Source organism: Magnolia sinica, chromosome 18 (genome assembly GCF_029962835.1).
Source record: "Magnolia sinica isolate HGM2019 chromosome 18, MsV1, whole genome shotgun sequence".
Classification (NCBI taxonomy): domain Eukaryota; kingdom Viridiplantae; phylum Streptophyta; class Magnoliopsida; order Magnoliales; family Magnoliaceae; genus Magnolia; species Magnolia sinica.
The window spans coordinates 35,290,352-35,306,277 of record NC_080590.1 but is presented as its reverse complement, the minus strand read 5'-3'; the positions used below and the strand labels follow the sequence as shown (position 1 = coordinate 35,306,277).

The window sequence follows — 15,926 nt, the reverse complement described above, 5'->3', positions numbered from 1 at the left end:
ATTAGATGTGCACCCCTAGGTGGGACTACATACTTCACAGGCCGAACTAGTCTAACCACTTGTGTTGAGCCTCACTATCTGCCTAACAGCGAGAAGTCATAAGTCGCCTAGCAAAACAATAGCGGACAATTTACGAGCTCTTCACACACAACCTATCTTTGCTTGTCCATAAGCAGGTCAGGTTAAACCTCTCAACCAATCGACACGCGTCGGTGGGAGTCGCTGCCTACTTAGGTATCTCGGCATTCCAACGCTCTGTTCTTCCACCCGGTCTAGGCATTGGTTACTCCCAATGGTATCAATCGGGGTTTAGGGACTTTCACCCACGGACCCTCTAATCATGTCTTGTCGAATTACACATTTCCAGTGTGGTGTCCAACTCAAGTCATAACAAAGTATGTTTCATCGCATTTACAATCACCGTATGCATAAGTCCACACACAAGCACAATATGTCGTGTTTTTCAAGGCAAGCATAGGACGACCTTCCTCATGTGGTCTCCTCATGAATTTAAGTTCCTCATAGGGGTCTCATGTAATGCATCCTATATCTAGACAGTTTACATACTAATCATAAACACATCGTGTGTCGCAACACAACCCACTATGATCACCATATCATGATATGAATCATTCACTCTCAATCATACAATGATACAACAACTATAAACCATGCATATGATATGCACATGACTTAGCCAATCTAAATCTAACTCGGGATTCGTTCCGTTATAAAACTTCATGCCACAAGCATGCTTTTTCTCAAGAGTTAGCTACACCAAAAGGAGAAAGGATAACTCTTTCAAACGTTTTGTCAAACAGGTAGCGGGCGGACTTTGTAAGGGACCAAAATAGAAACCGATGGAAATACTTATGAATTTAAACAAAACTAAAGCATATGAATTTCTTGGGTCCGAGCCACATGGATAGTTTAATTGATGGTGGAGATGGGGCTATGATGGGTTGATCTTGCATAGCTTTTACCATGGCCCTTTTCTCAAGTTCATTTCTCTCATCAAATCTTCTATCAATAACCTAACCCACTAACTCTGAAAATCCAGCAATAACCTAACCAACTAAATCAGAAAATCCAGCAATAACCTAACCCACTAAATCAGAAAATCCAGCAATAACCTAACCCACTAAATCAGAAAATCCAGCATCACACAACTAAAATCTATTCTTCTATAGGGCTTTCAAGTAATCTAACGTACATATATGCGTGCTCCTAATCTATGCACTCACCTGTAACAATCAGAGGATTGGATTTTAAACTCGGCTTCTACTTCCTTTTCTTCTTCTTCTTCTCAAGGAAGAGAGTGCTAAAAATGGGTTGTTGAAAGAGAGTTTTCAATTTATGGACTTGAAAATTGTTTTAAATTGGCTTTTGTCTAAAAAGAAGGGTTATGGGGTGTTTTGTGATGTTTTTGAGAAGTTTAAGCTTATGGTAGCAATAAAAAAAATGTTATTTAAGTGATTTGAAATAAAGCATTCCAAGGATTTTTAAAAAATCGAGGTCATTTGAGTTATTTGATCAAAATATGCATGTACATATCTATTCATAACTTACAATCCGGGTGTCATATTGACATACCGTTTTTGCCAATAATTCCGTAACTCAACTACGGTCACAACGGTTAGGCTCTCGGACCTAACAGATTTTGAAAACTCGATGATGGGGCTCTGCCCGATAAAATAAGGATATAATTGTCATTTCTTAGATTGTTTAATTTTAAGTCCGTATATTAAAATTCGGACATCGGGTTAAAATACAGCTTGCGGCTCGATAACAGAACAACATTATGATCAAGTCAAAACATTCTCGGGGCCAATGGACCTACCGTCAATGGCTATCCAGTGTGCGAACCAGATTTCGGGGCCTCGGGTCTTACAAGTGATCTCAATTCGATGGTGATAATGGTCCCCAATCACGATCCAATGGTTGAAATGATGTGTCGATGAAGATCAACGGCCCAATACTCCTCGGAATGCAACTCATGTGTATCTTCCTATTCTGGGGTCTTCCACGGGTAGCTCTAATGATGATCCAGACCTAGTGGGCCTCATGTATGGGTCATCTAGCCAAAGGGATACCGGTGACTCCTCCTCGCGTACACTTGGACGGATGATGCGTGAATGTTCTCATCAAGTTGAGGAGAGAGCTGTTTGAAAAGTTTGATGTAATTATATAAGGTTTGAAGTAAGCTACGTTCGAAAAGCTTATTACGTAAAACACGCTAGTGCAGTTGCATTTTCAGCTAGCTAGCTGAAAAACACTTGTGACAACAAATGCACATTGGTGAAGCTGGTTGGAAAGCCCATGTAATGAGGGTGTGTTGGTTGCAAAAGTGGTTGAGCTAACTTACAATGGTTTTTGCACATGTCAATCAATCCGTTGCTTGATGCTTTCCTTACATGCTTCTTTTGTTTTAAAAACTCTCAAATTTTATATATTGTTACCTGACGAATGGCTGTCTGTTTCAAGCTATTTGCATACAGAGGGATCAGTATCTTTACGTGTCTGGCTTAGCTTAGGTTGATTGTTGGAAGAACCCTTTGCATGCTGCTCGGCAGGCTAAAGTGAATTTGTCAAATTCATTGCTCAAGCATTCTTGTTTGCTGCTGGCTTCGGAGCTTATATAGTAAAATGCACTGTTATGCTGTAATTTTGAAGCTGTAAATGGTAAGCTCGCTAATGGGCAACGGATTTCAAGCCATTACTTGCTGGGTGCTAGTCCTTATCTTAAGTAAGTTAGCGATGAAGGCGCTGCAGTGCGTCAAGTTGCAGGGGGGCTAAAGCATGCAGGTTTTTAAGTATATCCGTTTCCTAGGACAATGCACACAGTATAGGCAGTGTTTTTCTTTCTCATAGATATTCCATTGTCTGCCACGATGACTGTTATGATTTTTACATCAAATGAACTTCGTCACTTGGTTTCACTCTATAAAGTATTGTTTCATCTTTGAATAGATGCAGTTTTCCAACAGCTTCACCCAGAAAATGTTTCCTTACGAATCCAGTTAGTTTCATTACAAAATTCAAGAAATGTAAAACCTAAATTATAAAGAATATCCTTCACGACGACTCTTAGAATTTCAACATTGTGTGGGATTCATCTTTCATCTACCACATCTCTTGGTGGCAAAGACTACAATGTTTGGATCTCCTGCATCCTGGTTTAAAAAGTCTCTTGGAGCAGAATCAATTAACTTTGGGATAGACACATATCTGCCTGAATTGAATGCAGATATCAAAACTGAATAGAAAATCTGAAATTGAAAAAAGTAATGTACTTGATCCATATCAGATACTTTGATGTTATGGATTGTGCATTTGCTACTATACAACATGCCAAATAAAATGGAAATTCATTTCTAGGGACTGTAGACATTGTCATGCAGTTAGTTTACAGGGATACATAATTCCTGATTACATGGAAGAAATGATATGCTAATTGGAGTATTGGTTCTTCAACCCCTTTTTTTGAACCTTTCAGCACCTTGATATCGCATGTGGCTGATATGATATACAGGGGAGGTCATTAAATTCCCCTATCTCGCACAAAATATCATAATGTATCGCTGGTAAATCACGATATACCGATACATCATATGTAGTGATATTTTGCCAAAAAACCTTAGTAAAATCCCCCCGTCACGATACATACGATTCGTATTGGCGATGCATTACAATACATTCCCCCACTGGAAATTCGAAAAAAATAAATCACAAAAACCCTTTAAACAATCCATTTTCTCCTAAAATTTTTTGGGGAATCTATTTCTATACTTGTATTGTATGATTTTTGAATTATATGAACTCATTTTGGATATAATTGCATTACTTTTGTTATAAATGTGTAGTTTAGGACTGTATACAAAAGAAACTTGTTATGCATTCTTGTTTTTTGTGATTTTTTGAGTTCGAAGTGTGTAAACATGTCTCTTTCAATATATCCTAAAGTTTTATTGAAAAATTCCACCATTTCCCAATGTTTCCCTCAAACAGCGATACATTCCCCGGTACATGCAATATTTCCCAAGCAATCCTGATATTTTTATCACTGCCTGGAAAATATTTTTCCTTCCATGGCTCATAGTATGCATTTTTCACTCCTACAGTTGTAGCCTCAGCATGACAAAATCCTTTGAAAGAGCAGCAGCCAGTAAGGCCCGTGCCATTATTATATTGCCTGCAAAGAGTGATAGGTATGTTTTTTCTATCAACTTGTATAGGTTTATTCATGATTAGTGAAATATGATTCATAAAGTCAACTGGACAAGGGAATGATGACAGTGATGGTGGTGCTGATAAAAGGTTTTCATACTTATTCAAAGATTTCATGCTTTCAATTGTTAAACTTTTGGGAATAAATGAAAATTTCTTCGATATTTATATATTCTTGCTGTAAACTTCAATTAACTTTATATTGCAAGTGTGATACCAAACACTGATATTCATGATCCTAGGTTTCAACATATATGCAGAATTCAAGTAGAATAAGACAATAAAAACAACATCAAGAGGTGATAGGCCATATTCCACATCATATAATTGGAGTGGAGGGAGAACAAGTCACTTTTTGCTGAGTAATCTTTTTTCAGATATAATTGAAAAGGTAATTTAAAATTCTTCAAGTGAACAAAATGATGCTAACAGATCATAAACCAGGAAGAATACAAATCATATGTACCACTCAGAAGCCAAAACAATCTCAGCAGATTGTGTGGTGGTAATAAAACCATTGGGGACTGTTGATATGAAACAAACAGTCTAGCAACACATGCTTGAATAGAAGAGCAAAACATGCTAAATAAATCAGTTCTTTTCCCAGAAAATAATCATCCAACCTCATGTACGTGGATTTATAGCCCCCTTAAACTTCGCACATACTTTGGCATAATAGTTCGAGGTACATCTCTAATCTACATTCCCTATTGGTCCTCTCTTATGTTCCATATTAATCTAATCACATTCTAAGGAAGCAAGAGACATTAGGACTCTTCATGAAGCAGTAAATAGAAGACTCCAATAACTTTCCAAAACACTAGGTACTCACATTGTAAGATTCCCATGCATTGTGGAATGACCATGGAGTTGGCATAAAAATCCTGCCTAGTATAATACTGGTTACCCTATCCTTCCAAGAACATACTGTTGCACATAGAGGACAGACCATAGTTGCTGACTGGAGACGCTTTCCCAAAATTTGATGGGTAGAGATTTATATATTGCTGCTCATGGTTGTCTATGTTTCCAAAAATAATTACTGGTGTTGGAAAGGAAAACAATATTTGGGACAGTTGAATAGTTTCGTATGTAGTTGAATAGCTAGCTACTTAGAGTTGAATAAGTTCATGAATGGGCCTAACCGAAATGAGCCTAACCCACATTGTAAGCCCATTAGGACATCCACATGGAATTTACAGTTGCTCAATATAAAATAAAGAGATGAGGGTTTGATATAACCCTCTCTGTACATTTCCAACACCAAGCTTTCTCTCTCATCCCTCTCCTATCTCTCTCCTTCGTTTCCATCTCTTTCTTTTCCATTCTCTCTCAATCCTTACTGCTCATCATTGGCCCCTAAGAACAACACAATGTAGCCGTTAACATGGTATCAGAGTATGAGCCATTCTCAGGAGATTTGTTGTGAGTGCAAATCAGATATTTGTTGTTCTCCTTCCTCGTTTCAGATCTAGACCTGATTGCACGCCATCGCCTCCGTCCGCGAGCACCATCACCACCATCATATCTACTGCATTTTTTGTTTGTGGATATGTTATTGTGGTCATCAATCTGCCTTTGATCTGTGCGTCTTCGCCACCTCCCTCAATTGCACCAAAAAACATTCCCCCCCCCCCCCGGGCATAAGTAATCATCATCATCTAAGCCTTATCCCAACTAATTGGGCTCAGCTACAACTGATGAATATAGAAAAGATAATACTGGAAATAACACCCAGTTGCTGGAAACAGAATATTAACTGCAGGAAATAGCATCCAATTGGATCTTTGTGCCCAATAGTCCAATCAACCAGCAATGTGGGCCATCTAGGCCACTCATATTTCAATATGAGCAATGTCCCTTGATTAGATGACATATGCTGTCCACCCCTAGTCCCCTTTATTGTAGATACACTTGATGTATGGTCAGGATCAATGTTGTCAAAAGTGATCGCATACTCGCATAATGCCATCCATATGGCATATGCGGTAGTTGCACGTGCCATGTAGATGGTATGTGATCACATATCGCATAAAGTGATTGCATAATGGCATATGCGATCGCACACTCTCCAACGGTCAGAAATCTGACCGTTGGAGCATTATTATTTTTTATATATTGAAGTTTTGCCTATAAAAAGGCACTTCCCCCTGGTACCCTTTATCGTCCAATCAACTAGCAATGTGGGCTATCCAGGCCACTCATATTTCAATATGAGCAATGTCCCTTGATTAGATGACATGTGTTGTCCACCCTTGGTCCCCTTTATTGTATATACACTTGATGTGTGTTCAGGATCAATGTTGTCAAGAGCGATTGCATAATGCCATCCATCCATATGGCATATGCGATGGCCACATATGCTATATGGATGGTATGCGATCACATATCGCATAAAGTGATTGCATAACATATGCGACCACATACTCTCCAACAGTAAAAATCTGATTGTTGGAGCATTATTTTTTGTGTGTGGAAGTTTTGCCTATAAAAAGGCACTTCCCCCTCCATTTGCAACATAAACATCCTAAAACACTCTCTAGACTGGCCGCCAAAAGAGCTCGTGGGCATGGATAGGTGGTGTAGGCCACATTCGGAAGATTTTGTTGACCAAAGGGGTAAGGGACCCACCCAAACCACTTTAGAAAACTGGTATAAGAAGAATGATAGAAAAACCACAATTCAGTACATTGCGAAGTGGTTGCACCAAGCTAGTGTAGCTTTTAATACCTTGAAAATGAAGAGTTTTAAAGTTATAGTTGAAGCTATAGGTCAATTTGGACCTAGCTTGAAACCCCCTTCCTATCATGATGTGAGGGAGAGTTGCCTAAAAAAGGAGGTGGAGTTTACTAAAAGCTTTTTCTCCGAATATAACGAAAGTTGGAAAATATATGGTTGTTCGTTAATAGCCGATGGATGACTGATAGATCCGATTGGACATTGATAAACTTCCTTGTAAATTGTCCAACTGAGACAATGTTTTTAAAGTCCGTGGATGCATCGGCCCAGTCCCACACGGCCAATTATTTATTTAAATTATTAGATAGTATAATTGAAGAGGTGAGAGAGGAATATGTTGTCCAAGTTATCACGGACAATGCAACTAATTATGCAGCTGTTGATCGCCAACTTATGGAGGAGACGATGTTTATTTTGGACACCATGCGTGGCACATTGTGTCAATTTAATGTTAGAAGATATAGGTAAGTTATATCTTAAAGTAATTGCTAGGGCTAAGAGTATAACGGTTTTTATGTACAAGCATTCCCTTTTTCTCGATTACATGAGAAACCAACTACCTTGGGTGTAACTTGCTTCATTCAGCCGTTACCTAATTCGCAACAACTTTCTTAACACTATAAAGATTACATTCAAAGAAAGCGGAAGTTAGATCCTTTGTAGTGCCGAGCAATTGGAATAATGGACTATGGTCAAGAAGGCCGAAGGAAAGTTAGTCCAACAAACCATTCTTTCCACATAATTTTGGGCTCAAGTGGTAAAGGCCTTAAAATCATTTGAACCTTTAGTAAGCGTGTTACAATTGGTGGACGTTGATGAAAAGCCACCATAGGCTATATCTGTGATGCGATAGAGAGGGCTAGAAACAAATTAATAGAACACTTCAACTATAAAGAACGTGATTACCAGCCCATCCCAAAAATTATAGATGCTAGATGGGGCAGCCAAATGACATCCCCTTGTATTTGGCTGCCTACATCCTTAATCCGACCGTATTCTTTGCGTCCTCCGATCGGACTGCGGCAGCCGCGTTTCATATGTTTTGATTCTAGACACTTTAGAAAGAATAGTTCCAGACAAAGAAGAACATGATAAAATTTCTTGGGAGCTAGACTTCTACCTAAAGAGTGTAGGAATTTGGTCAAGAGAGATTGTTATTAGCCATAGAAGTATGAAATTGCCAAGTATGCAATTTATTCTATGAAGTTCTACAACTTATAATGTAAGAAGTTGAAGTGAGAAAGTGTCTAACTTCAACTTATTTGCACAGCTAACTGGTGGTCTATGTATGGAGTTGAACTGACCAATGTTCGAAATATCGGTATCGTGTAATGTATCATACCGTTAGGATATAGATACATATCAATTATCGCACGGGATATATCATTTGTATCCCGTAATTTATTGCACTTTTGGGAAAACATGGGGAAACATTGGGAAAATGGTTGAATTTTTTAATGAAACTTTATGGATTATTAAAAAAGACCTTAGTACACACTTTTAAATCATAAAATCTCAAAAAAGTACACATAATAGGTTTCCTTTGATTAAGGTCCTAAGCTATGCACTATCTGATTGAACTAAGACAACTATCTTCAATATCCACTCCGTCCAACCATATTTTCATATCATTTTAGGACATAATCCAAAAAATGAAGCAGATCCAATAATCAAGTGGACCATACCATAGGAAACAATGGTGATTAACCATTAGTGGGCCACAAAAGTTTTGGATCAAGTTAATAATTGTCTTTTCTCTTCATTCAAACTTATGTGAAGTTATCAACAGATTGAATGCCTAATAAAATAGAGGGAAAATTAAGGTGCACCCTAAGAAGTTTTTAATGGTACCGTGTTCAATCACCACTATTTCCTTGAGTATATAGTCCACCTGATAATTGGATCTTCTTAATTATTGGGATCATGCTGTAAAATGATCTGAAAAAATGGATAGACGTATTGGATACAAAATACACACGTCAAGTTGGGCCTCACGGTAGGGGTTGCACGGTCTTGGGTGAGGCCGAGGTCTCAGCTAATCCACTCCCTACACCACACTGAAATACACTCTTATCGTATTGAGTAAACTCTGTTGGGTCGACCATGAATGTACGTGGTTTATCTACGCTGTCCATCCATTTTTCCAGCTCATTTTAGGGGTTGAGCACAAAATTGAAACATATACAAAGCTCAAATGGACCATATCGTAGGAAACAGTAGGAATAATGATTTCCACTGTTGAAACCTTCATAGGGTCTATAATGATGTTTATTTTTCATCAACCTATTCATAAGATCACAAAGACATGGATGAAGGAAAAGAACCAATATCAGCTTGATCCAAAACTTCTTTGGCCCCAAGGATTTTTCAATGGTAGACGTTCAATTCGCACTGTTTTTTGCGGTGTGGTCCACTTGAGCTTTGGATATGCTTCATTTTTTTGGGCTAAAACCATAAATTTATCTGGTAAAATGGGTGGACGGAGTGGATAAAATACATGAATTATAGTAGGCCCCACAGAGTTTTGAAGCAGGACTGATGCATAAACCAAATAACATGTGAGATCCAGTAGCAGAATTAAGACAATTAACAAAAAAACAAAAACATTGCCATAATCATCACGAATCCCATAAAAACCAAAAGAACATGCATGATCCTAGACTAAGTTACCAACACCATCACACAACATCATTAAATAAAACGAAACTAGGATCTAATGGATGTAGGGACATCCAATTAGCATAGGATATAGTCTATTTCAAAGTAGAAGGCTTAATACAACCTAGGGTAAAAATTAGGGTTTGGATAATTTGGGAAAGTGGGAAAGTTAGGGATTTTATATTTAGGATTAGGGTTTCGAGAATGGAAGAAAGGGGTTTAGGAGAAGACGAAGGCTTAGGTTGTGAGAATCAAAGAACTTGAAGACAATACCTTAATAGAGGGGAAAAAGAAGGTGGTGTGAGGATAGTTGGAGACCTCGCACCTCCGTTGATGAAGATTAGCCTCGCACCAATCTCCCTTCCAAATGGCATGGAAGTATCTTCAAATCGCATGAACATGGAAGAAGAAGAAAATAAGAGCCTTTTCTCTCTCTCTCTCTCTCTCTCTCTCTCTCTCTCTCTCTCTCTCTCTCTTTTTTATTATTATCACAAAACCTAATGAGGGAGAGGGTCACATGCCCATCTTCTTTTTATAGCTCTAAAAAAGTTGAAAAATTACAATTAACACCCTGTTTTGTGAATTTTGATGAAAATAGCCCTTGTCCAACTAAAATCAACTAAAACACTCATAATGATGTCCAAACATAACATAAGTAAACTAAATCCTATAATGCTAATAAAATCTAAGAAAACTAATGTAGATGATCCACGATCAATGACCCAATCATGTGATCCAACGACCCGATCATCACGTCCCTCCGATCCAATGGTCTGGATCACTCCATAAAGTAGCCCATGTGCATCTTCCCACTGTGGGGTCTTCCAGATGCTCGCACATGCACATGGGATCTTCAACACAATCACGGATACTCGCTTAGCCACAGGAAAATCGTTTTGGCTGTGGCTAATCGGTGTGGCCCACCTCTGATACGTACATAAGGGTGTACGTGAAGTGGTTAGCGTACTGAGTTACACACTATACAATCCACTTCCCACCACACTGCGAAGATGAGCGCTGACGCTCCTCGAGCTCAAGTTGTATGAATAGTTCAAAGTTACATGGGCCCCACAATAATGTATTTATTATATCCACACTGTTCATCCATTTGGAGAGATCACTTTAGATCATGAGCCTAAAAATGAATCATATCCAAAGCTCAAGTGGACCACGCCACAAATAGCAGTGGGGATAGTGATTCTCACTGTTAAAACATTCGTAGGGCCCACTATAACGTTTATTTTCCATCCAATCTGTTCATGAGGTCACACAGACCTACATGAAGAGGAAAAACAAATATCATATTGATCCAAAACTTGTGACCCCCAAACAGGTTTCAATGGTAGACCTTCAATCTCCCACTGTTGTTTGCAGTGTGGTCCGCTTGATCTTTGGATTTGTCTTATTTTTCAGCTCAAGCCTTACAACGAGCTCACCAAATGGACGAACAGTTTGGATATAACACATACCTCATGATGGGACCCACAGAACTTGGTGACGTCAACACTCTAGTTTACTCGGTGGTGTGCGGTACACTAGCCAACCTGATTCCCGTAAAAGGGCTCGGATGCCCTTTTTTCGAAGCAGAGAGGATTCCGGAAGGCCGAAACCCTAAAATCTCTCCCAAACCTATCATATCTCCAGATTTCAGCAAGGATTTCTCCGAATTTCGCCCAAATATTCGGATTTCGATGGATTTCTCTCCTTTATCGAAGATTTTGTTTGCACTAACCTATGAACGACGCTTTGATTCGAATGGCCCACCAAATGCAGCTTCCGATCAGGGGCGATCTCTTCAACAGGTACTAAAATCCACCTGTTGAAAGTTTCTATTCTTTTTTTTTTATAAAAAAAATTCAATTTTTTTGGATAATGATGTTGTCCCGACATCCGGACCCTTTTATTGACAAATTTGGTAGTTGGCTATAGTAGCCTCGTGAACGGGCAGGTGTTGTGCAACCAAATTTCTCGAAAAAAAACAAATAAAATCCCAATAAAAAAGAATAGTATCATCGATATTGAACAATATTCAGCGAGAAATCGAAAGATATTTAGTGATATGTCAATCGATACAAAGTATTTTATAAAATTTTCTACTTTCTTAGTCTCTTCTGAAGGGTTTTGTCTCGCTAGACCGCGATACTTATAATATCGACCGATATATCGGCCGATAATATCGATATTCTGAACACTGGACTCGAGTAGGAGGAATCCTGTACTACAAAAGATGGCCATGAGAATCCTTGGGCTTACATGTTCTTCGAGCGGTTGCGAGCGCAACTGGAGTATATTCGATTCAGTAAGTTTTAAAAATTAAACTTAAAGTTCTACTTCTAGTTTCAAATTTGAATGCTAAATTGATAATATTACATATTATAAATGTTAATGGCAAGTGAATTCACACGAAAAAAAAAAATCGCCTCGAATAAAAGAAACACAACGACCTGGTCTTCATCAAGTATAACCAGAAACTACGAGAAAGATTCCAGGCTAGGCGAGAAAAGCTTGGATTCTATGATCCTATCAGCCTAAATGATTTGGAGGCAAATAGTGAGTGGCTTGTGGAGACAAAGGATTCAGTCTTTGCCGGCGAGTCCCTTACATGGGCCCAAGTTGAAGACGCTGCTTATGGATTGGCACTTGGCGAAGGTTCTCAATCTCAACGGCCAAGAAGAGGAGCTAGAGGGGCGAGCAGTAACACGAGGCTTGTGCCTAGCAGTCAAGGAGAAGACAACGATGATATTGAGATTGAAGAAGTACAAGAAGAAGATGCTCGACCATTAGACGTGGATGAGCAACATCTGCAGACAGATGATGAAGAAACAAAAGAAGATGAAGTGTATGTTGAAGAAGGAGATGACTCCGACTACGACGATGGTGATGGTGGTGATGTACCACAATGGGAGAGGGAGCAATGTATATGGTTAGTAGATTAGTAGTTTGTACTTTGTAGATTTTGTTTATCAATAAAAGTATTAAGTGTTTACTTTTTATTAATAAGTAATAGTTAATTTTTTGTTATTAATAGCTTAGATAGTATAGGTAATATGCTTACTAATATTTACAAATTAGTTTGAAAATTGATGGGAGTAGTGAAGTCTCTATGTAAAAAAAAAAAAAAAATTCTCAAAAATTTCCATTTTTTTATGATTTAAAAAAATTCAAAAAAAAAAAATGCATTGTGTGATCGCATAAGAGATCACACAGTGTTGATCGCATACAATTGCTTAAGCGATTTGACAACATTGGTCAGGATGCATAAAAAAATCTTATTCATAACTGGCATGATCTCAGACCATTCTAGTGGGATGTGATAAAGTGCATATACCATTATACCATATAGAAGCATAAAAATTCCATCATGTATTCTATCATGCTTGAATTAAATCCTTTTTAAAACTAAGGAGAATATTGTATGTGCGTCTTAGGAAAAGCATTGCCCAAGGATAAAAATTCTAAAGGAAAATATTTTTTCAGAAAACAATATTTTATTATTATATTAATGCTCTTGCATCACGTAGTTTAGTATCACCATCAACCCTTGAAGGGAATATAACATTTTAGTTTGCCTATTGAAATGACAACTAGTTTGTCCTGATATTTCCTGTATCGTTATCACCTAATGTATCACACCCTTGGTATACGGATACATATGGGTTATTGCATGGGATATATCGATTGTATCGCATAATGTATCGCTATTGTTGGGAAACATAGGGAAATTGGTCAAAATTTTTTAATGAAACTTCAAGGATGGTTAAAAAAGACATTAATACACCTAAAAATCAAAACACCATAAAAAATAAGTACACAGTCGATTTCCTTTGTATGGGGTCCTAATCTTTGTGTTGTCTAACCAAATTGATGAAAGTATATTTAAAGTCATTCATATAATTTATAAATGTAAGAAGACATGTATGGAAACACAAACAATACATTTAAAAGCAAGAGAATTAGAAAACTAGAAATACCTATGAATAATGTGTGTGGTTGTGGCTCAGACCCCATAGAGCTATGCGGTGATGCAAATTCATCATCTCCATCTCCAAAGTGTTGGGCATATTATTGTTGTTCCACAAATCAACAATACTATGCTCATGTAATAGTAGAGTGATACCAGTGAATATACTCTCCAACATAACGTTGGTACTCATCTTCTCTAATTTGAGAAAAATTGGAAAATTTTCAAAATTTTCTCAGCTTTTCACAAATTGGTCCATCTTCCACCAAATCTCAAAATTAGAAATGATTTCATCAAGCACTCCTGAATACTTTGAAATGGGGGCTAATTGACTGTTGATCGAAGTGGAATTTCGAAAACAAATATTTTTTAACGTTTTTAATTAATTTTTTGCCAAAAAAAAATCTAAATTACCAAGAATCACTAGATCAGGTTGCATACATGTTTGATTTTGTGTTTGGACACTAAGATTACAATTGATTTTTGAGAAATTAGGAAATTTCAATTTTTTTTCCCAATTTTCTGCAACTCGGCCAATCTCTTCCTATTCTCCAAATCGAAGCTCCAAATCCATAATTTGCATGTGAAACATGACGAATTATGGATTTGTAACCATTTGACACTTATTTAACATGATTTACAACAAAAAAAGAAAAAAGAAAAAAAAGAAAGAAAGAATCAAAATATGCTCACCGGATTGAATATGTGGGATATATCTGCACTACCTATGCATTTCGTATTGCATAGGTGGGTACAAGATATATCATGGGATATATTGGCCGATATCATCAATACTGAAAACATTGGTTTGTACTTATATTAAATAGGTCTAGTTGCATGATTACTTTCAAGTTTTTCAATTATCAAAGATGCCTTTTTAACAACACCTTGTGGTCATCTTATAACCCTAGTTTATGCCATTGAGACGTATTGTTTCAAGCTATATCAATTTATGTGGGCAAAGCTTGATCCATAATCAATTTAGTTTCACAATTCAAAAATAATTGGTTTTGGATTCTCCACTATGCAGGTACGAAGTTGACACAGATGCATTCCTCTCTGTATTAGCCCTACAACCTATCCCTACAATGGCATCCATCCCAACCATTGTTGAGGTATATTACTCAGAGAATGTTCACATGTTTGAAACAAAAGAATACTGACTCATTATAAAGTAATTCATGTCCATGTAAATAATATAAATTTTCTATGAGGAAAACGTGTCCAAATGTTAAACAGTAAGCTATATCTACCTCAGTATAATTTCTTCAATATTGGCAGGATTGATACGATTCAAATTATCAATGAGAGAGTAGAAGTTAAGAAAGAAATATTTTTAACTTGAAACTATATATTTCCACTTCCAAGTTTTAGAAGTTTTCAATTATGTTCTACCAGTGATCCAATCTTAACCAGTTTTCAATGTTTTGGAATGTTTTCGAGAAAGCTATTTTTGTAATCTTCGTTCTCTCGCATATCTTTGAAGATCCTTGACATGTCACTGAGTGGCAACCAATCTCCATGAATTTTCAATAACTTTATGAGGTTACTTGCCAAAGTCTTTCCTTCTAATGTTTTGATGTGCCTCTATATGCATGAACTGTTACAAGGTTCTAGCTGTCAATAAGGATAATTGCACCTTTGAAGATTCTCACCGTTTTATGCATAATTTCAGACATCTACCCCATGTATAGTATTCAATATTCCATTTTTCATAAGGTCGTCTCAATCTCGCTGTTTATAGGCTCTTAATCCTTTATTTGCAGACACGAGCATAAATATTGAATTAATTAATGATCAAAGAATGGACAGAGAGAGGCTCTCTATCAGTTGTATGTAAGCCTTCAGGGTGTTTCATATATGTATATATCTCCTCTCCCCCCCTTGTATTCTTTGTAACAAGCACCTTCTGTTGGGCATTTTATCCCAAAAGAGAACGAGCTGGTTTTCTAAATTCTTTTTCAATATTTGGTATTAGAGCCATTTTGGGTTGATGCTATCCTTGACCTTAAAGTTCTTGACTATAACAAGCCCCCTTTTTTCTATTATTATTTTCACCTCTATTGCAATCTTTGTTTGTTGAGAGAAATTAATGTCATTAGGTATTTTGATGTAAGGAATGATGCATCGAATGTCATCATTTGGCAGAGTAGTGTTATTTGGCCATGAATTATCAAGATTTTTGGTGATTTATTTAATTTTTGGAAGGAATTGGGTACATTTTGTGCCTTGTAATGCGGAAAATGAGAAATTCAAATCTTGTCCATGCCAACTGTCATATGATTTTTCCCCATCATCTTTACGATCAGATTCAATAGGAATATTCTCATATTTACCATAT

The 15,926-nt window shown here is 37.2% G+C and overlaps 1 protein-coding gene across 10 annotated transcripts in view; it reads left to right on the top strand.

Annotated features, from left to right (window-relative positions):
- LOC131233525 (putative ion channel POLLUX-like 2) overlaps positions 1-15,926 on the top strand; it is a 99,465-nt gene that overhangs the window by 54,153 nt on the left and 29,386 nt on the right. For all 10 annotated transcript variants that reach the window (XM_058230271.1, XM_058230272.1, XM_058230280.1 and 7 more), the window contains 2 exons: positions 4,122-4,208; positions 14,616-14,700. In XM_058230271.1, coding sequence (XP_058086254.1) covers positions 4,122-4,208; positions 14,616-14,700 — 172 coding nt within the window. The remainder of the gene's footprint in view (positions 1-4,121; positions 4,209-14,615; positions 14,701-15,926) is intronic.